Below are 15611 nucleotides of genomic sequence, written 5' to 3'. Positions count from 1 at the left end.
ATGCGTATATCTTCGTAGAATGATTAACCATATACAACAGTCATGTGGTATTGGTGTATTAGAATCACCAACTATTATCTTTGAAGATAATGCAGATTGTATTGCACAAATACAAACATGTTATTCATAAAGTCTCTACCGAAGTCTAATTCCAAAAATATGTAAATGAAATTGTTATGTGAAGACTGCGAGATTTGTAAAGCTCAGAGGGAGGAAACTTCTAATATATAACATGTTAATGATCATCATATATATAGCAATATCAATACAAAGCATATATATGCTATATCATTTTCTTCTACTTTTTTTCACTGGGTTTTTATAGAGTTTTCAATAGCATCTTACAATTAAATATATTTTTTCTCATATTTTCTCATGGGATTTTTAGAGAATTCTTCAATTTGATCTATACATATAACGGGATTGATCAAGGGGAGTGTTACGCACAAATATGATCAACCGCCACTAGTAGAAAAATAATTTGTACAGATGGTTCAGAAACCCCGCGCGAAACACTTTTTTAACCGTCTGTGGAAAAGAGTATGTACAAATGATTTCTATAGACGACTCGTTATTGAAACCGTTTGTACTAAGTTTTCTGGAGCTAAAAAAAAATTTCCTACCCACACCAGCCCCTATATTATTACGTAGGCGCGGTCGCACGTCACATGATTTTTCACGCGAAATACCACGAGTGCGTTTTCTAGGAGTCGAACCCGCAATCTCTAACCTCACGCGAACCTTCCTTACCGTCTCACCTGTCGTTCATTGCTGATCGTTGTATGAAAATAATCTATACAAGATATACACTCAGAACGAGTGGGACACTATTAGTGCAGACGAACTTAGAATCGTCTATACTATTAGTATAGACGGTTCTAGTTTAGAACCGTCTGTACTGTTCCTTTTTTACAGACAGTTGTAATTTAGAATTGTCTGTATAATTACTGCTAATAGATGGTTCTAATTTGGAACCGTCTGTAAAAAAGGAACAGTACTGACAGTTCTAAACTAGAATCGTATGTACTATTAGTATAGACGTTTGTAGTTTGTAATCGTCTGTATTGTAACGTCCCATTTTGTTGCAACTGTTCGTTGCTATTTTCTTAGACGGTTCTAATTTGGAGCTGTGATCATACTTTGTACAGACGGCTCTAGATCAATCTGTATATGGGCACCTCACTAAATAGATTCTGCAGTAGTGTGCTGGTACGTAACTGCCACGGGTAGTTGCGCTCGTGCCCTTTCGGGGAGTTGCCGGTTCGGAAAGGATGCCTTTCAAACGGGCATGAACTCGCCTATATATATCGACACTGAGTTTCATTCTCGTTCTACCGTTCTATTCTATTTAAAACAAAAAAAACACCCGTATGAAGTATTCGTACTACTAAATCAATGAATTCCATTACAAAATTCGGACAATTTGGCCCTTGAAAGTTGATCGGCTGTGCTAGATAAACCAAAGTAAGTTGTTGGGGAAATGATCAATTGGGTAGTATTTCTGTGCACCAAGCGGTTATTAATTAGTCAGTCAAGGGAGATGTCTATAATTATTAATCTCCAGCTAAATCACTTCATTTGCCATAAACAATGTGCGTTTGATTATGGAGCACCAACCATTGAAATAGATGTGTTTGACCTGGTCAACATGCCGTATAGCAACTGTGCCAACTGGGCATGCAGAAAAAAGCCAATTGTTCCAAAAAGAGAAAAACAGCTCCCATCGTCAATTTACTTCTCACATTTTTTTTGATATGAGACGAACTAGCTCACCACCACAAGGCACGTACTCAAACTGCATTTTTATTGCGTTCATTTTTTTAAATTATATATGCAAATTGTTAAGAGTTTATATATATTGGTATAATTATTTGCTGTGCTTGAAGCTTGCTCGAGCTCCCATCTAGAAGTTAGTTTATGTGCGCATTGAAATTTTCCTTTGCATTTTTCTTAGTCTTTAGCAATGGTACGCTCTTTTGGTACCTCGAAATAACTGCAGCGATGCTGTTCTTTCCGCGATATGATTAATTCTGAATTGTACTGCTGTTTTTTCTGTACCTAATAAGGTCAACATTGGGAGATATTCTATGCTATTGTAGTTCATCACATATATTGTCACTGCTATAAATTATTTTCCATAGGACAATTTAAATGGTTAATATAATAGTCAGCCACGCTTCAATCCATCCAACCTAGCTAGCATGCTAATAATACACTGCCGGTACATATTGCCCAAAAGACCAAAATACATATCCATCCAACTCAGCACAAAAGCATATAGCAGTAACACATATAGCAAATGTTACTGCTACACCTCGTACCACTTCCACAGAAACCCTATACAGCGACCGACTATTATTATCGATCTTGCTAGTACCAGCGATCACGGATGGTTCATAACCATCAAAAACAAAAACAAAAAGTGATGATTCCATTGGAACAAGCAGTGACAGCATCTATCGCTATCGGTTTTAACACGAACCGGTAATAGTACATCACTACTGGCTAGTGGCTAAAACGGTAGAGATATACACTTTATCACTGCCGGTTAATGTCATGAGCCGACAGCGCAAAATAAGACACAAAATTTGGTAGTTGTAAAATTTATACTAGTAAGGTAACTAAAAAATAAGTTTTTGATTGCCCTAACAAATGTATGATTACACTAATAGATAAGATCTGATCGATTATAAAATTATATAAGATCCTTATTATAAAAAAAATCTAGATTACACAAACACCAATATCCTGATTGAATAATAGCAAAATTGTGCGTGTCATATGGCAATAGGAAATAGCCACAGGCAAACAAAGGGGTAGTATAATCAGGTCGCTAAGCGCTAAATAATCAAAGAGAAACATCATCAGATGGCCAGCATGGTCAAGCAGGATCAAGCCCCAGCACCTCACCATTGATGACAGATCAGAAGACAACGACAGAAGGGGCACCACTAGATCAACCATCTTAGGAACAACCGGGCACACAAAGAATGCCTCAAGTTTTCCCATCATCGGTGACAGGTTAGAAGATGCGCACACCTGCATACGAGCTTAAGGAGACACGCACGCTGGCTCCGTCCGTCGATGGCGCGACTCTCCCTGCTGACGGCACATTCGCCTTGCCAGCGGCACAACCCTCCCAACTGACGGCAGTCATCTACCGGGGTATGCATGGACCAAAAGAACAAACTCATCTCGACGCCCACAGCACGCCAGTATAAGCGATCAGATCAGCAGAAATAGCCGGGCTCCCACATGAGAGGCACAATGGCAAGCACAAGCGGCACAAAGGCACATGCAGTCAGAGAAATAGCACGGCGACCGGCCGAAGCACAGCACGAGATCCACGGCACGACGCCGTCATTGTTAGAGGCTCACTGACCTGGCCATAACCAAGGGTCAGCTGAGCATGGTGCGGCGCCGGCCGGCTTCCATAGCACATAGCATTAGAGGCGGCAGAACACAATGCACCGGCCCAAAGTAGGCATCCCAATCGGCACGGCACGATGGCCGGAAACCACATGGAACAGAAGGGGGGAGGAGACTACATCTGGGCCTCACCTCGGGTTGAAACCATGGCGACGATGGCGACGGATCAGCGGCGGCGAACTTTAGTTGGGCTGCGAGCTCACGGGGCGGTGGCTATGTGGCGAGGCAGGGGCTTCCACGGCTCTCTCCCTCCCAAAAATTTCTCTTTCCTCGGTGGTGGTGGCCGCAAGAGCTCGATGTGGCAAGGCTTCGGCCAGAGCAGCATCGATCCCCCCTCGGGGCACCCCCTCCCTCCTCCTTTATAGGAGCGGCCAGGGCTCCCTCCGTAGGAGATAAAGGCTAGGGTTGTAAGGATTTGGGATGGATTTCATCCAAATCGAGTCGGGGGAGGTAGGTATAGAGATGAGTCCAAACCGAGGAGGATAGGGAGAGAGGAAGGCGGCGTGGCTTGGGTGGCGTGGCTCGGGCGCGAGACCCAGGGAGCAGAGAGGGGAAAGGGGAGAGTGGGCGGAGGAGAGAGTGAGCTGGCTTGGCCAGGCGCGCATGGAGGCGGTGGCGCGCACGAGGCGCGAGAGGCGGCAGAGCAAACCAGTGGGAGGATTGAAAAGGCGGCCCGACGCCCTAAGGCAGCGTCTAGGGGAGAGGATAAGGAGAGGGAGCCGGGCTGGGCCGGCCGAGGCCCCCTTCCTTTCTCTTTTTTTCTTTTTTTTCTTATGTATATGTGCATGTACTCGGGTGCAAATACACGACAAATGGCATCGTACAGGTGTTTTGGAAATGGGGTGTCAAGATCTTAAATGGGATGTTGGCTTGTCTGGGTACACATTTGACATGCTTGTTGCTGACTTGCGGTTGAGGACTATCTACAGTCGTATGCAGCAACCATATATTTGGTGTACTGACATGAACACTAAGGAGCAAGAGAGGGTTTACCACATCTTTGATCTTGAGCAGTGTTTCCAGGACCGTTGGACTATTAAATGGGTATGTTTTTTGTTGAAATTGTAGACATTTGTGTTAGCCAATCTAGTGTGACAGAGGTTGCTAGCAATCAGTGCAACCAGCTAGTAATGCAATAGCAATTAAAGTTTGCCCACCACAAGCTATGGCTGACCAGTCTAATCTGGAGATTGAGTCAATCCATGATGAGGAAGGCAGGGTAGTTCCAATGAGTGATGATGCCATGTATGTTATGCTAGGCTTGAGGGAGGAGGACGAGCAAAGGGACAAGCAAAGGCAGGATGGTAATGATGCTCAAACAAATGGGGCTGGAACAACAACAAACACTATTGTAGGTAATGATGGGTTCGAAGGGGCAACAATTCCAGTAGATGATTCCATACCAGAGGAGCAATACATTGTGTATGATAGGGATAACCCTCAGTTCTATCTTGATGCTAGATGTCCCACAATGAATGACTTCAGAATGGCCCTGAGACAATATGCAATCAATAACGAGTTTGACATGAGAACTGAAAAATCTGACAAGACCAGATTTAGAGGATTTTGTAGAGCTGATGGTTGTCCTTGGAGACTTGTGGGTCACATAATGCCAAATAACAGAACCACAAGGTAGTAACCTTTTTTTATATTTTAATTAATGTGTATATTTCAATTCATGTTTATATTTTATTTAAATTGCAGGTTACGAAAATAGTTGATGAACACACTTGTACATCTAGCAACAGGATTAAGACTAGTATGTCTTCTCAGGCTCGGGTGGCAAACAAAGCTCTCTCGATTCTTAGGACGAAGCCTAACATGGGTGCCAAGGAGCCTCAGACACAGTTGCAGGATGACCACAATGTCACTATTGATTATGACACTGTTTGGAAGGGGAAGGAAATGACTGCCAATGAGTTGTATGCAGGTTGGGAAGAAAGCTTCCAACAACTTCATAATTTCAAGGCTGAGGTAGAGTTAAGGTCACCCAGAAGTGTTGTAGAGATAGACACCAAGGTTGTGGATGGCAGAGTGTACTGTTACAGATTCTTTTGTTCTTTCAAGCCATGCATTGATGGATTTTTGAATAGGTGTCGACCATACATTAGCATAGATTCCACTGCATTGAATGGAAAGTGGAATGGACAATTAGTTGTGACCACCGCTCTAGATGGACACAATTGGATGTTTTCACTTGCATTTGGCTTCATTGATTCAGAGACAGAGGATAAGTGAACATAGTTTATGAATCAACTAAAGAAGGCTATTGGAGATCGTCCTATTCTAGATATTTGTACAGATGCCTGCAAGAGGCTATAGAATAATGTTAAGGGTGTTATCACTCCAGTAGAGTGGTAAAAAGTTAAATATTCCGTCTCAGTTTGATATGGAAGACGGGTAGAGACCGACCGGTGGTGGAGAGAAATTGGATAAGGGGCACAATAGTCATTTGATATGGTCTGAATGGATAAACGAAAATAAAAACCAATTAATTTGGGTAAAATGATAAAGAATCAATATGGACATAATTTTCTCCTAATTTTTTTCACTAGGCTTTTAAAGAGTTTTCAAGGGTATCTTACAATTATATTTTTTTCTCATATTTTCTCATAGGATTTTTGGAGGATTCTTCAATTTGATCTATACATATAACGGGATTGATCAAGGGAGTGTTACGCACAAATATGATCAACCGCTGGCATGCAACTGCCACGGGTAGTTGCGCTCGTGTCCCTTCAGGGAGTTACCCGTTCGGAAAGGATGACTTTCAAACGGGCATGAACTCGCCTATATATATCGACACTGAGTTTCATTCTCGTTCTACCGTTCTATTCTATTTAAAACAAAAAACACCCGTATGAAGTATACGTACTACTAAATCAATGAATGCCATTACAAAATTCGGACAATTTGGCCCTTGAAAGTTGATCGGCTGTGCTAGATAAACCAAAGTAAGTTGTTGGGGAAATGATCAATTGGGTAGTATTTCTGTGCACCAAGCGGTTATTAATTAGTCAGTCTAGGGAGATGTCTATAATTATGGAGCACCAACCATTGAAATAGATGTGTTTGACCTGGTCAACTTGCCGTATAGCAACTGTGCCAACTGGGCATGCAGAAAAATGCCAATTGTTCCAAAAAGAGAAAAATAGCTCCCATCGTCAATTTACTTCTCACGTTTTTTTTATATGAGACGAGCTAGCTCACCACCACAAGGCACGTACTCAAACTGCATTTTTATTTCGTTCATTTTTTTAAATTATATATGCAAATTGTTAAGAGTTTATATATATTGGTATAATTATTTGCTGTGCTTGAAGCTTGCTCGAGCTCTCATCTAGAAGTTAGTTTATGTGCGCATTGAAATTTTCCTTTGCATTTTTCTTAGTCCATTGCTCTTTAGCAATGGTACGCGCTTTTGGTACCTCGAAATAACTGCAGCGATGCTGTTCTTTCCGCGATATGATTAATTCTGAATTGTACTGCTGTTTTTTCTGTACCTAATAAGGTCGACATTGGGAGATATTCTATGCTATTGTAGTCCATCACATATATTGTCACTGCTATAAATTATTTTCCATAGGACAATTTAAATGGTTAATATAATAGTCAGCCACGCTTCAATCCATCCAACCTAGCTGGCATGCTAATAATACACTGCCGGTACATATTGCCCAAAAGGCCAAAATACATATCCATCCAACTCAGCACAAAAGCATATAGCAGTAACACATATAGCAAATGTTACTGCTACACCTCGTACCACTTCCACAGAAACCCCATACGGCGACCGACTATTATTGTCGATCTTGCTAGTACCAGCAATCACTGATGGTTCATAACCATCAAAAGCAAAAAAATGATGATTTCATTGGAACAAGCAATGATAGTGTCTATCGCTATCGGTTTTAACACGAACCGGTAATAGTACATCACTACTGGCTAGTGGTTAAAACGGTAAAGATATACACTTTATCACTGTCGGTTAATATCATGAGCCGACAGCGCAAAATAAGACACAAAGTTTGATAGCTGTAAAATTTATACTAAGAAGGTAACTCAAAAATAAGTTTTTGATTGCCCTAACAAATATATGATTACACTAATAGATAAGATCTAATCGATTATAAAATTATATAAGATCCTGATTATAAAAAAAATCTAGATTACACAAACACCAATATCCTGATTGAATAATAGCAAAATTGTTTTATTGCTCTTTGCACCAAGTTGGGTGCAGTAGAGGGAGAATCGGTCAGCTTGAGGCTCCTGTAGCTCCTCTCTGCTTCGGTTAAGCTGGTCTCGGTAAACGTACGGGTCGACTATAGCAGATGGATCGTGGTGCATGCATGGGAACAAAGACCAAGTCATCATGGCCGGTAGCGAACAACTCGTAAGTGTGATTCAGTGAGTGTATATATATGCGCATCGTATGGTGTACATGAGTACAGACATCTTTGGACTGTCTGAGTTTGCTGAGGCTTCGCTATTCCACCGATCGGTTAAATTTTGTTCGTCGTCGTTGCTTTGCTCGATCGCCAGCCATGGGGGCCGCCATGTCCGGCCACTTCTCCCACCCCGACCACCACGCGCCCTTCAAGCGCGTGCACGACGACTTCACAAATTCCCGGTGTGGGATGTGCCAGCTCAAATTCGTGTTCGGCGCGGCAGCCTACCGCTGCTCGGAGCCCGGGTGCCCATTCCTCCTCCACGACGCGTGCTACCGACGCCCGGTGACGATCAGGCGCCACTTTGGGCACCCGCAGCACCGCCTCGCCCTCGGCCTCACCCCCACCTCCCGGAGCGACCGGCGGCCGTGCAGCCTCTGTGCCCAGGGGCTCGACGCGCCGGCCTTCGCGTACAGCTGCACCGACCGCGGGTGTGTCGCCGGCGGCTTCCGCGCGCACCCGCGCTGCTGCAACCTCCCGCGGGACATCAGCACGCCGCTGCACTCGCACAGGCGCCTCGTCCTGCGCCCGCCGTCGGGTGGGAACAACAGCAACGGGCAGCAACATCCACGCAGTTGCGTCAAGTGCCGGAAGACCACGACCGGGCGGACAGCGGCGTGGTCGTACCAGTGCCCCAAGTGCGACGACGTGGAGCTCTGCCTCGCGTGCCTGCTCGGCAAAGACGGCCGCGACGTCGTCCTTGTAGCCGTGCACTATCTAGGGCGTGTGGCGGGGGCGTTATTCTGTGGGTTCGTGTCAGGTATGGGATGCCCTGGTTTCACAATTCAGTCGTACCCCGGCGACATGGAAATTACGAGATACCAAAAGTGATCGAAAACTAGCAAACTGAGCTGCAAAAACAATTGGAATATTGGCTGGGTGTAGATTACGAAAGGTGTGTTATCTTAAATTCATGTGGCTAATTAATAACCATGCGAAACATTTGACCTTTGGGGGAAAAATGCAATGGACAAGTGGTGTATTAATTATTACCCAATGTTTTATAGTACAAGACTTTGCATAATGTCCATTATTGCTTGTATACCAGTACGACTTTTAGGCAGGTTTCCTGCTATCCGCCAATAACCGATGTTTATCGGTGACCTACGGTGAATTATAATTGTATCAATATCTGTATGAGGTGGTTTATAATTGTATCAATACCAGTATGTGGTTTCGATAAATTTGGTTAATTTTTTACTGGCCGAATTTCAGCCAAAAAAATTTCAAAATCTCAAAACTTTTCAAAAGGATTCTGGCCTAAAAATTTCCATTAGCCTCCGATCGATAATCGGCTGTATCGGAAATATTGCTGGTCCTGGGATTTTTTTTTCCAGCCAAACAATAGCCTTAACACTGCTCTTAGCTAGGTTCAAGTTTGGGGCTGGTCTGGCCACTCTTCAACAAAACCGAGGGTTGTTTTACTACTGTGTGCTATGGAAATGGAAGTGTTAGAATTTTTCACCGAGCAATAGGTGTGTGCATAGCGGTAGATAGTGAACACACGCACAGAGAAGAACGTACATAGCGGTAGTGCACGCACGTGTGCTGGTAGCTAGGAGCGCGCCGCACGTACTTACCGGTAAGTACGTGCGAGGACGACGATGCGTACGTGTGCGGAGGAGGCGTACGTGTGTGAATTCCGTTGGCGTCATCGTCGTCAATCAGGCAAAGTGTTGGGACTTGTGCCGGCACGGTCCCGTTCTGTCGTGCCCTCGTGCTATATCGGACTATGCTCATACGGCACAATCAATTTATTGTATGTACCGTACTGACATGTGACACGAGTCAATTTAAAAAAACCTCAGTACGGTCCTCATCGTGTCACGGTGATTCAAGCACGACTCTGCTCTATATTATCTAATAATACTTACATATTTATTTTTTATCATCTTACACTTATATCTCTCATGTTCACACATATCATCTTGTCATGCCAGATCATGTACTTACTGATAAGTACTTGCGAGGACGACGATGTGTACATGTGCGAAGGAGGCGTACGTGCGTGAATTCCGTCGACGTCATCGTCATCGATCAGGCATCAGCTCCACCTCCGCTCTTCTCTATTTTTTCTCACTCCACGCTTTCACGCCATTGAATTATTGAAGTCATTGGAGGGACGGGCATCGAACGGCCGGATCACCTTACCATGCATGTGGGCCACAGACACATTCCAAAGTAGAGGCCTAAATATATGTAAGGAACCAGTCTAATTATCCCCCTAGCTTGTCATCTAGTCTGATTTTCATTCCTGAATTGCAATACTGAAAAATTTAGAAAAAAATTTAAGCACGACACATGTCCTCCCTTTCTCTTTTCTATATGTGTTAACGGTTGAATTAGAAAAAAGACGACATAGATCGGTTCCGTAAGAGTCTTTTTATAAAAGACCTATAGAATTTCCTTCTGACTTAGCCTTTCTATAAAAGCCCTATAGAATTTCCTTCTGGCTTGGCTTCCATGTGGTAATGAGTCATATATGTCATATTCCACACCACTCCCTCTTCTTGCTCATTTCTTCCTCCTTCGGTGCTCTACCTCCACCTACGCGGAGGAATCATCGATGGACGGAGCCACATGCCACGTCGAGGAAGGCCTCGACCACACATCCTCGTTCCTGACGATGGCGGCAACGACGAGAGTGCGGATCGGAGGCTGCTACAATGGCGGAGAAGATGGGGGTAGATGATGAGTGAAGGCGGTTGATCAGAAAGCCAACGTTGGTGTGAGGTGACAAGCCAAGTAGATCCAGAGGCAGTGGCACGACAGAGCGAAAGTACAAATAAAGCTCACAACATTGCAAGGAAAATAAAAGAGGACATTGATCAAAGGAATCGGGCGTGGCTTTTATCTAAGCTGATTTAGTTTCTTTTTTAGGTCCTCGGTAGGTTGTGGAGGGAGACACGGTTTTTGCTTGCGGTGCAGGCATTGTCTAGTTTTTTTTCCTCTGTTCTTGAAGGTTTTAGCCTTCCAGTAGTATTCGGAGCTCCTGTCATTTTAATTCTGATTGACGTGCTTTTTTTATGGACGAGTCGAACTACTTATCTTTTATTTTTTTTTCCTCTCCTATAATATATTTCAGTATCTCCCTTGCCGTCCTTAAAAAAAAAACATAGCGCTGCTTTTCCTTTTCTGCAAATCGAGGTCACGATGGAGCGCCTGCAAGCGGTCTTCTCCAAATCAAGCTAATGGTAGAGCCCTTGCTAGCCAACCTGGGCGTTCCCCTCATCAACCAAGAAATTGAAATTAGAAAGAAGAGCAACAAGATCCCCAAATCAGCCAATCAACAAAGCCCAAGCACTAGCTCATGCTTGACATATATCGATTTTTTTTTTTTTTTTTTTTTACTGCAAAGAGGAGCAAGCTTTGGTGGGTGTTCTCGCCATATAACCAAAGGAGGGGATGCTGAGCATAGGCAACCGATTTGAAGGCCCTGGATACGGTTAGAGAAGGAGATTTGCCGCTGCATCACATCCTGCAGCTCCATAACGGCACTGGTGCCCCTGCCGAACTTGAAGAAGAAGGGCTCTCAGGTGGCGGATCTAGGAAGGGCCTCACAGCGGCGGCGGCCATGGAGAGAGAGAGAGAGAGGCGTAAAACCAGGTGTCATGGCATAAAAACGGGATAAAAATAGAGAAAATTGACTATTTGACAAGTAAAATGCGGCCTTCAATTATTTGCCACCTAAAACTCTGATTTCAATAATTTACCACTAATAAAAATTGTGTCCATATTGATTCTTTGCCATTTAACATAAATTAATTGGTTTTCATTTTCGTTTATTCATTCGAACCATGTCAAATGGCTATTGTGCCCCTTATTCAATTTCTCTCTACCACCCGTCGATCTCTGCCCGTCTTTAGACTAGACCGAGACCCATCTCGTCCGAGACTGGGCCCAAGACCAGACCGACCCCCAACGAGTTCGAGCACAAGGACGAGGCGCGAGGGAGCGACGAGCAAGCCTTGGAGCTTCAAGCTAGCCGGAATTGGGGGTCACCGCAGCGTTGAGGAGCGGGTTTCCCCACGATTTGGCGCTCGTCGGAGGGGAGCCAACCATGGAAGCGGGCGATTCCAACGACTGTCTTCACCGAAGGTACAGATTGATCCCCTACTAATTTGTAGTGTATTTGTCTCCCAATTTCCTCAATTTTTGAGAAGTCGGTTCGGTTTATGGAACCCTGGAGTTTGGATGGTTGAGAGGTGTGGCTGAGGAGTTTGGTTGCGGCCACTATGACCATGGACAACGTCTCCAAGGGGTATAGAATTTCGATTACTTGCATTTGCTAGTTCCATTTAACCGCGATCTGCGTAGAAACTCATTGGGACTAAACCCTAACAATTTTTTTTCTTCTTGGTCATTCTGTTTGTCGAGTAGGAACGAACATGAACGCGGTTTTAAAGTAGCTGTCGTAATCCCTCCATATACTGCAAAATTTGATGATGGTGTTTTGGAAATGGGGCGCCAAGATCTGAAATGGGATGTTGGCTTGTTTGGGTACACATTTGACATGTTTGTTGCTGACTTGCGGTTGAGGACTATCTGCGGTCATATGCAGCAATCATATATTTGGTGTACTGACATGAACACTGTCGGTGTATTCGGAACCAGGGGTCCCTAAGTCCCGAGGCCAGGCCGGCCATCCACCACATGTCACCACCCTGCGAGGTAAGAAAAAGCTAAGTCCCAGGAGAAGGTGCTCGGGGCCGCCGCCTCTGGTTCCCGAGCACCCTAGTTCCCCGATGATCTGCAGGGTCCAAATAGTAAGAACGAAGTACTCGGGAGAGAGTGCTCGGGGCTGCACGTAGCAGCCCCTGAGGACTCGGTGCCCCGAAGGTCCCGCCGAAGTGCTCGGGAGAGAGTGCTCGGGGCTGCACGTAGCAGCCCCCGAGGACTCGGTGCCCCGAAGGTCCCGCCGAAGTGCTCGGGAGAGAGTGCTCGGGGCTGCACGTGGCAGCCCCCGAGGACTCGGTGCCCCGAAGGCCCCACCGAAGTGCTCGGGAGAGAGTGCTCGGGGCTGCACGTGGCAGCCCCCGAGGACTCGGTGCCCCGAAGGCCCCACCGAAGTGCTCGGGAGAGAGTGCTCGGGGCTGCACGTGGCAGCCCCCGAGGACTCGGTGCCCCGAAGGCCCCACCGAAGTGCTCGGGAGAGAGTGCTCGGGGCTGCACGTGGCAGCCCCCGAGGACTCGGTGCCCCGAAGACCCCACCGAAGTGCTCGGGAGAGAGTGCTCGGGGCTGCACGTGGCAGCCCCCGAGGACTCGGTTCCCCGAAGGTTCGCGCAAGATCATTCAAAGACCCGAAGGGTCCCGTCGTCAGGGTGTCATCCAGTCAAAGGCCCAATGCCGCATTTAATAGGCACGCGCGGTCTGACATTCTGACATCCTGACATTCTCGGCTGCCCACGCCCCAGTGTCAGACCCTGCCATGCACTGGCAGGGGGGCGTGGGTCCATTAAATGCACGGGTCCCGTCCCGTTTCATCCAGGTGCCTCGGGATAACGTTGCCAGAATCGAAGCGCTCGGCCTGCCACCCTGCCCTGGCAGAAGAACAAGACAGGGTGGGCGCACCGGGCACCTCTGAGGCTGCCCGGTGGGCCCCTTTCATGGCGCCCCGAGGCTTCCGCAGCTGCTGGTGGTCGAATGCGCGCCGCATTTCTCCACCGCCCCTGTCACTTCACCAAGATGAAATGATTGCGCCTTTCTCCGTGGGACTTTGGCATTCGCGTCCCCCATTTCCCATTCAGAATATGTTGAGGTCGGCGCACCTATAAAAGGAAAGGATGGAGAACATGAAGGGGTGGTGAAAAAGAGGAAGAACGACAGCCCCCGACCACCAGACAACCAACAATCTCCGACGAACCAGGCCAAAGATAGATCGACGGACACTCGAACCAGCTCAAGTTAAGCTAGAACATAAGAGCCTCAAGCTCTTTGTAAACAGTTTTCCCCTTAGAACCAGATACCTCCTTGAAGAATCCCCTTCAAGGATAAATATAGCACTCATACAGGAGTAGGGTGTTACGCCTCCGTGCGGCCCGAACCTGTCTAACACCCGGCGTACCCACTCTTTCTTGCATTAGGGTGATCGCCTCCCACTAGCCATCGCATTTATTTCCGTTCCTGCTTATTTCCCAAACAAGCTTTCCCAGGATCATCCCCCCGGCCGAATCTCTAAAGAGGGGTCTCTCGGGATCCCTGCGATAGGAGTTCACTCTCCGACAAACACTAAGGAGCAAGAGAGGGTTTACCATATCTTTGATCTTGAGCAGTGTTCCAGGGCCATTGGGCTGTTAAATGGGTATGTTTTTTTTGTTGAAATTGTAGACATTTGTATTAGCCAATCTAGTGTGACAGAGGTTGCTAGCAGTTCAGTGCAGCCAGCTAGTAATGCAATAGCAGTTGAAGTTTGCCCACCACAAGCTATGACTGACTAGTCTAATCTGGAGATTAAGCTAGTCCATGATGAGGAAGGCAGGGTAGTTCCAATGAGTGATGATGTCATGTATGTCATGCTAGGCTTGAGGGAGGAGGACGAGCAAAGGGAGAAGCAAAGGCGGGCTGGTAATGATGCTGAAACAAATAGGGCTGGAACAACAACAAACATTGTTGTAGGTGCTGATGGGTTCGAAGGGGTAGCAATTCTAGTAGATGATTCCATACCAAAGGAGCAATACATTGTGTATGATAGGGATAACCCTCAGTTCTATCTTCATGCTAGATATCCCACAATGAATGACTTCAGAATGGCTCTGAGACAATATGCAATCAATAACGAGTTTGACATGGGAACTGAAAAATCTGACAAGACCAAATTTAGAGGATTTTGCAGAGCTGATGGTTGTCCTTGGAGAATTGTGGGTCGCATAATGCCAGATAACAGAACCACAAGGGTACTAACCTTTTTTTATATTTTAATTAATGTGTATATTTCAATTCATGTTTATATTTTAATTCATATATTTTATTTAAATTGCAGGTTACCAAAATAGTTGATGAACACACTTGTACATCTAGTAGTAGAATTAAGACTAGTATGGCTTCTCAGGCTCGGGTGGTAAACAAATCTCTCTCCATTCTTAGGATGAAGCCTAACATGGGCGCCAAGGAGCTTTAGGCACAATTGCAGGATGACCATAATGTCACTATTAGTTTGGAAGTGGAAGGAAATGACTGCTAATGAGTTGTATGCAAGTTGGGAAGAAAGCTTCCAATAACTTCATAATTTCAAGGCTGAGGTAGAGTTAAGATCACATGGAAGTATTGTAGAGATAGATACCAAGGTTGTGGATGGCAGGGTGTACTTTTACATATTCTTTTGTTCTTTCAAGCCATGCATTGATGGATTTTTAATAGGTGTCGACCATATATTAGCATAGATTTCACTGCATTGAATGGAAAGTGGAATGAGCAATTAGCTGCAGCCACCGCTCTAGATGCGCACAATTGGATGTTTCCACTTGCATTTGACTTCATTGATTCAGATACAAGGGATAACTGGATATGGTTTATCAATCAACTGAAGAAGGCTATTGGAGATCCTCCTATTCTAGATATTTGTACAGATGCCTGCAAGGGGCTAGAGAATGGTGTTAAGAGTGTATTCTCTCGAGTTGAACAGAGGGAATGCTTTAGACATCTTATGCAGAATTTCATTAAGAGGTACCAAGGTGAGGTCCATTTGTGTTGTCTGAGATGTGAAAACTCAGTTTTTTTGGTTTATTTATGAT

General features: G+C 45.3%; 1 protein-coding gene across 1 annotated transcript; it reads left to right on the top strand.

The window, feature by feature from the left end:
* The first annotated feature begins 7899 nt into the window (after positions 1-7899).
* LOC133896292 (protein VACUOLELESS GAMETOPHYTES-like) lies at positions 7900-8838 on the top strand. The gene has a single exon (XM_062336867.1). The coding sequence runs from the start codon at positions 7977-7979 to the stop codon at positions 8709-8711; it is 735 nt and encodes a 244-aa protein (XP_062192851.1). The 5' UTR covers positions 7900-7976; the 3' UTR covers positions 8712-8838.
* The last annotated feature ends 6773 nt before the right edge of the window (positions 8839-15611 follow it).

This window comes from Phragmites australis, chromosome 16 (genome assembly GCF_958298935.1).
Source record: "Phragmites australis chromosome 16, lpPhrAust1.1, whole genome shotgun sequence".
In the NCBI taxonomy this organism is placed as follows: domain Eukaryota; kingdom Viridiplantae; phylum Streptophyta; class Magnoliopsida; order Poales; family Poaceae; genus Phragmites; species Phragmites australis.
This window is presented reverse-complemented; position numbering and strand designations above follow the sequence as displayed.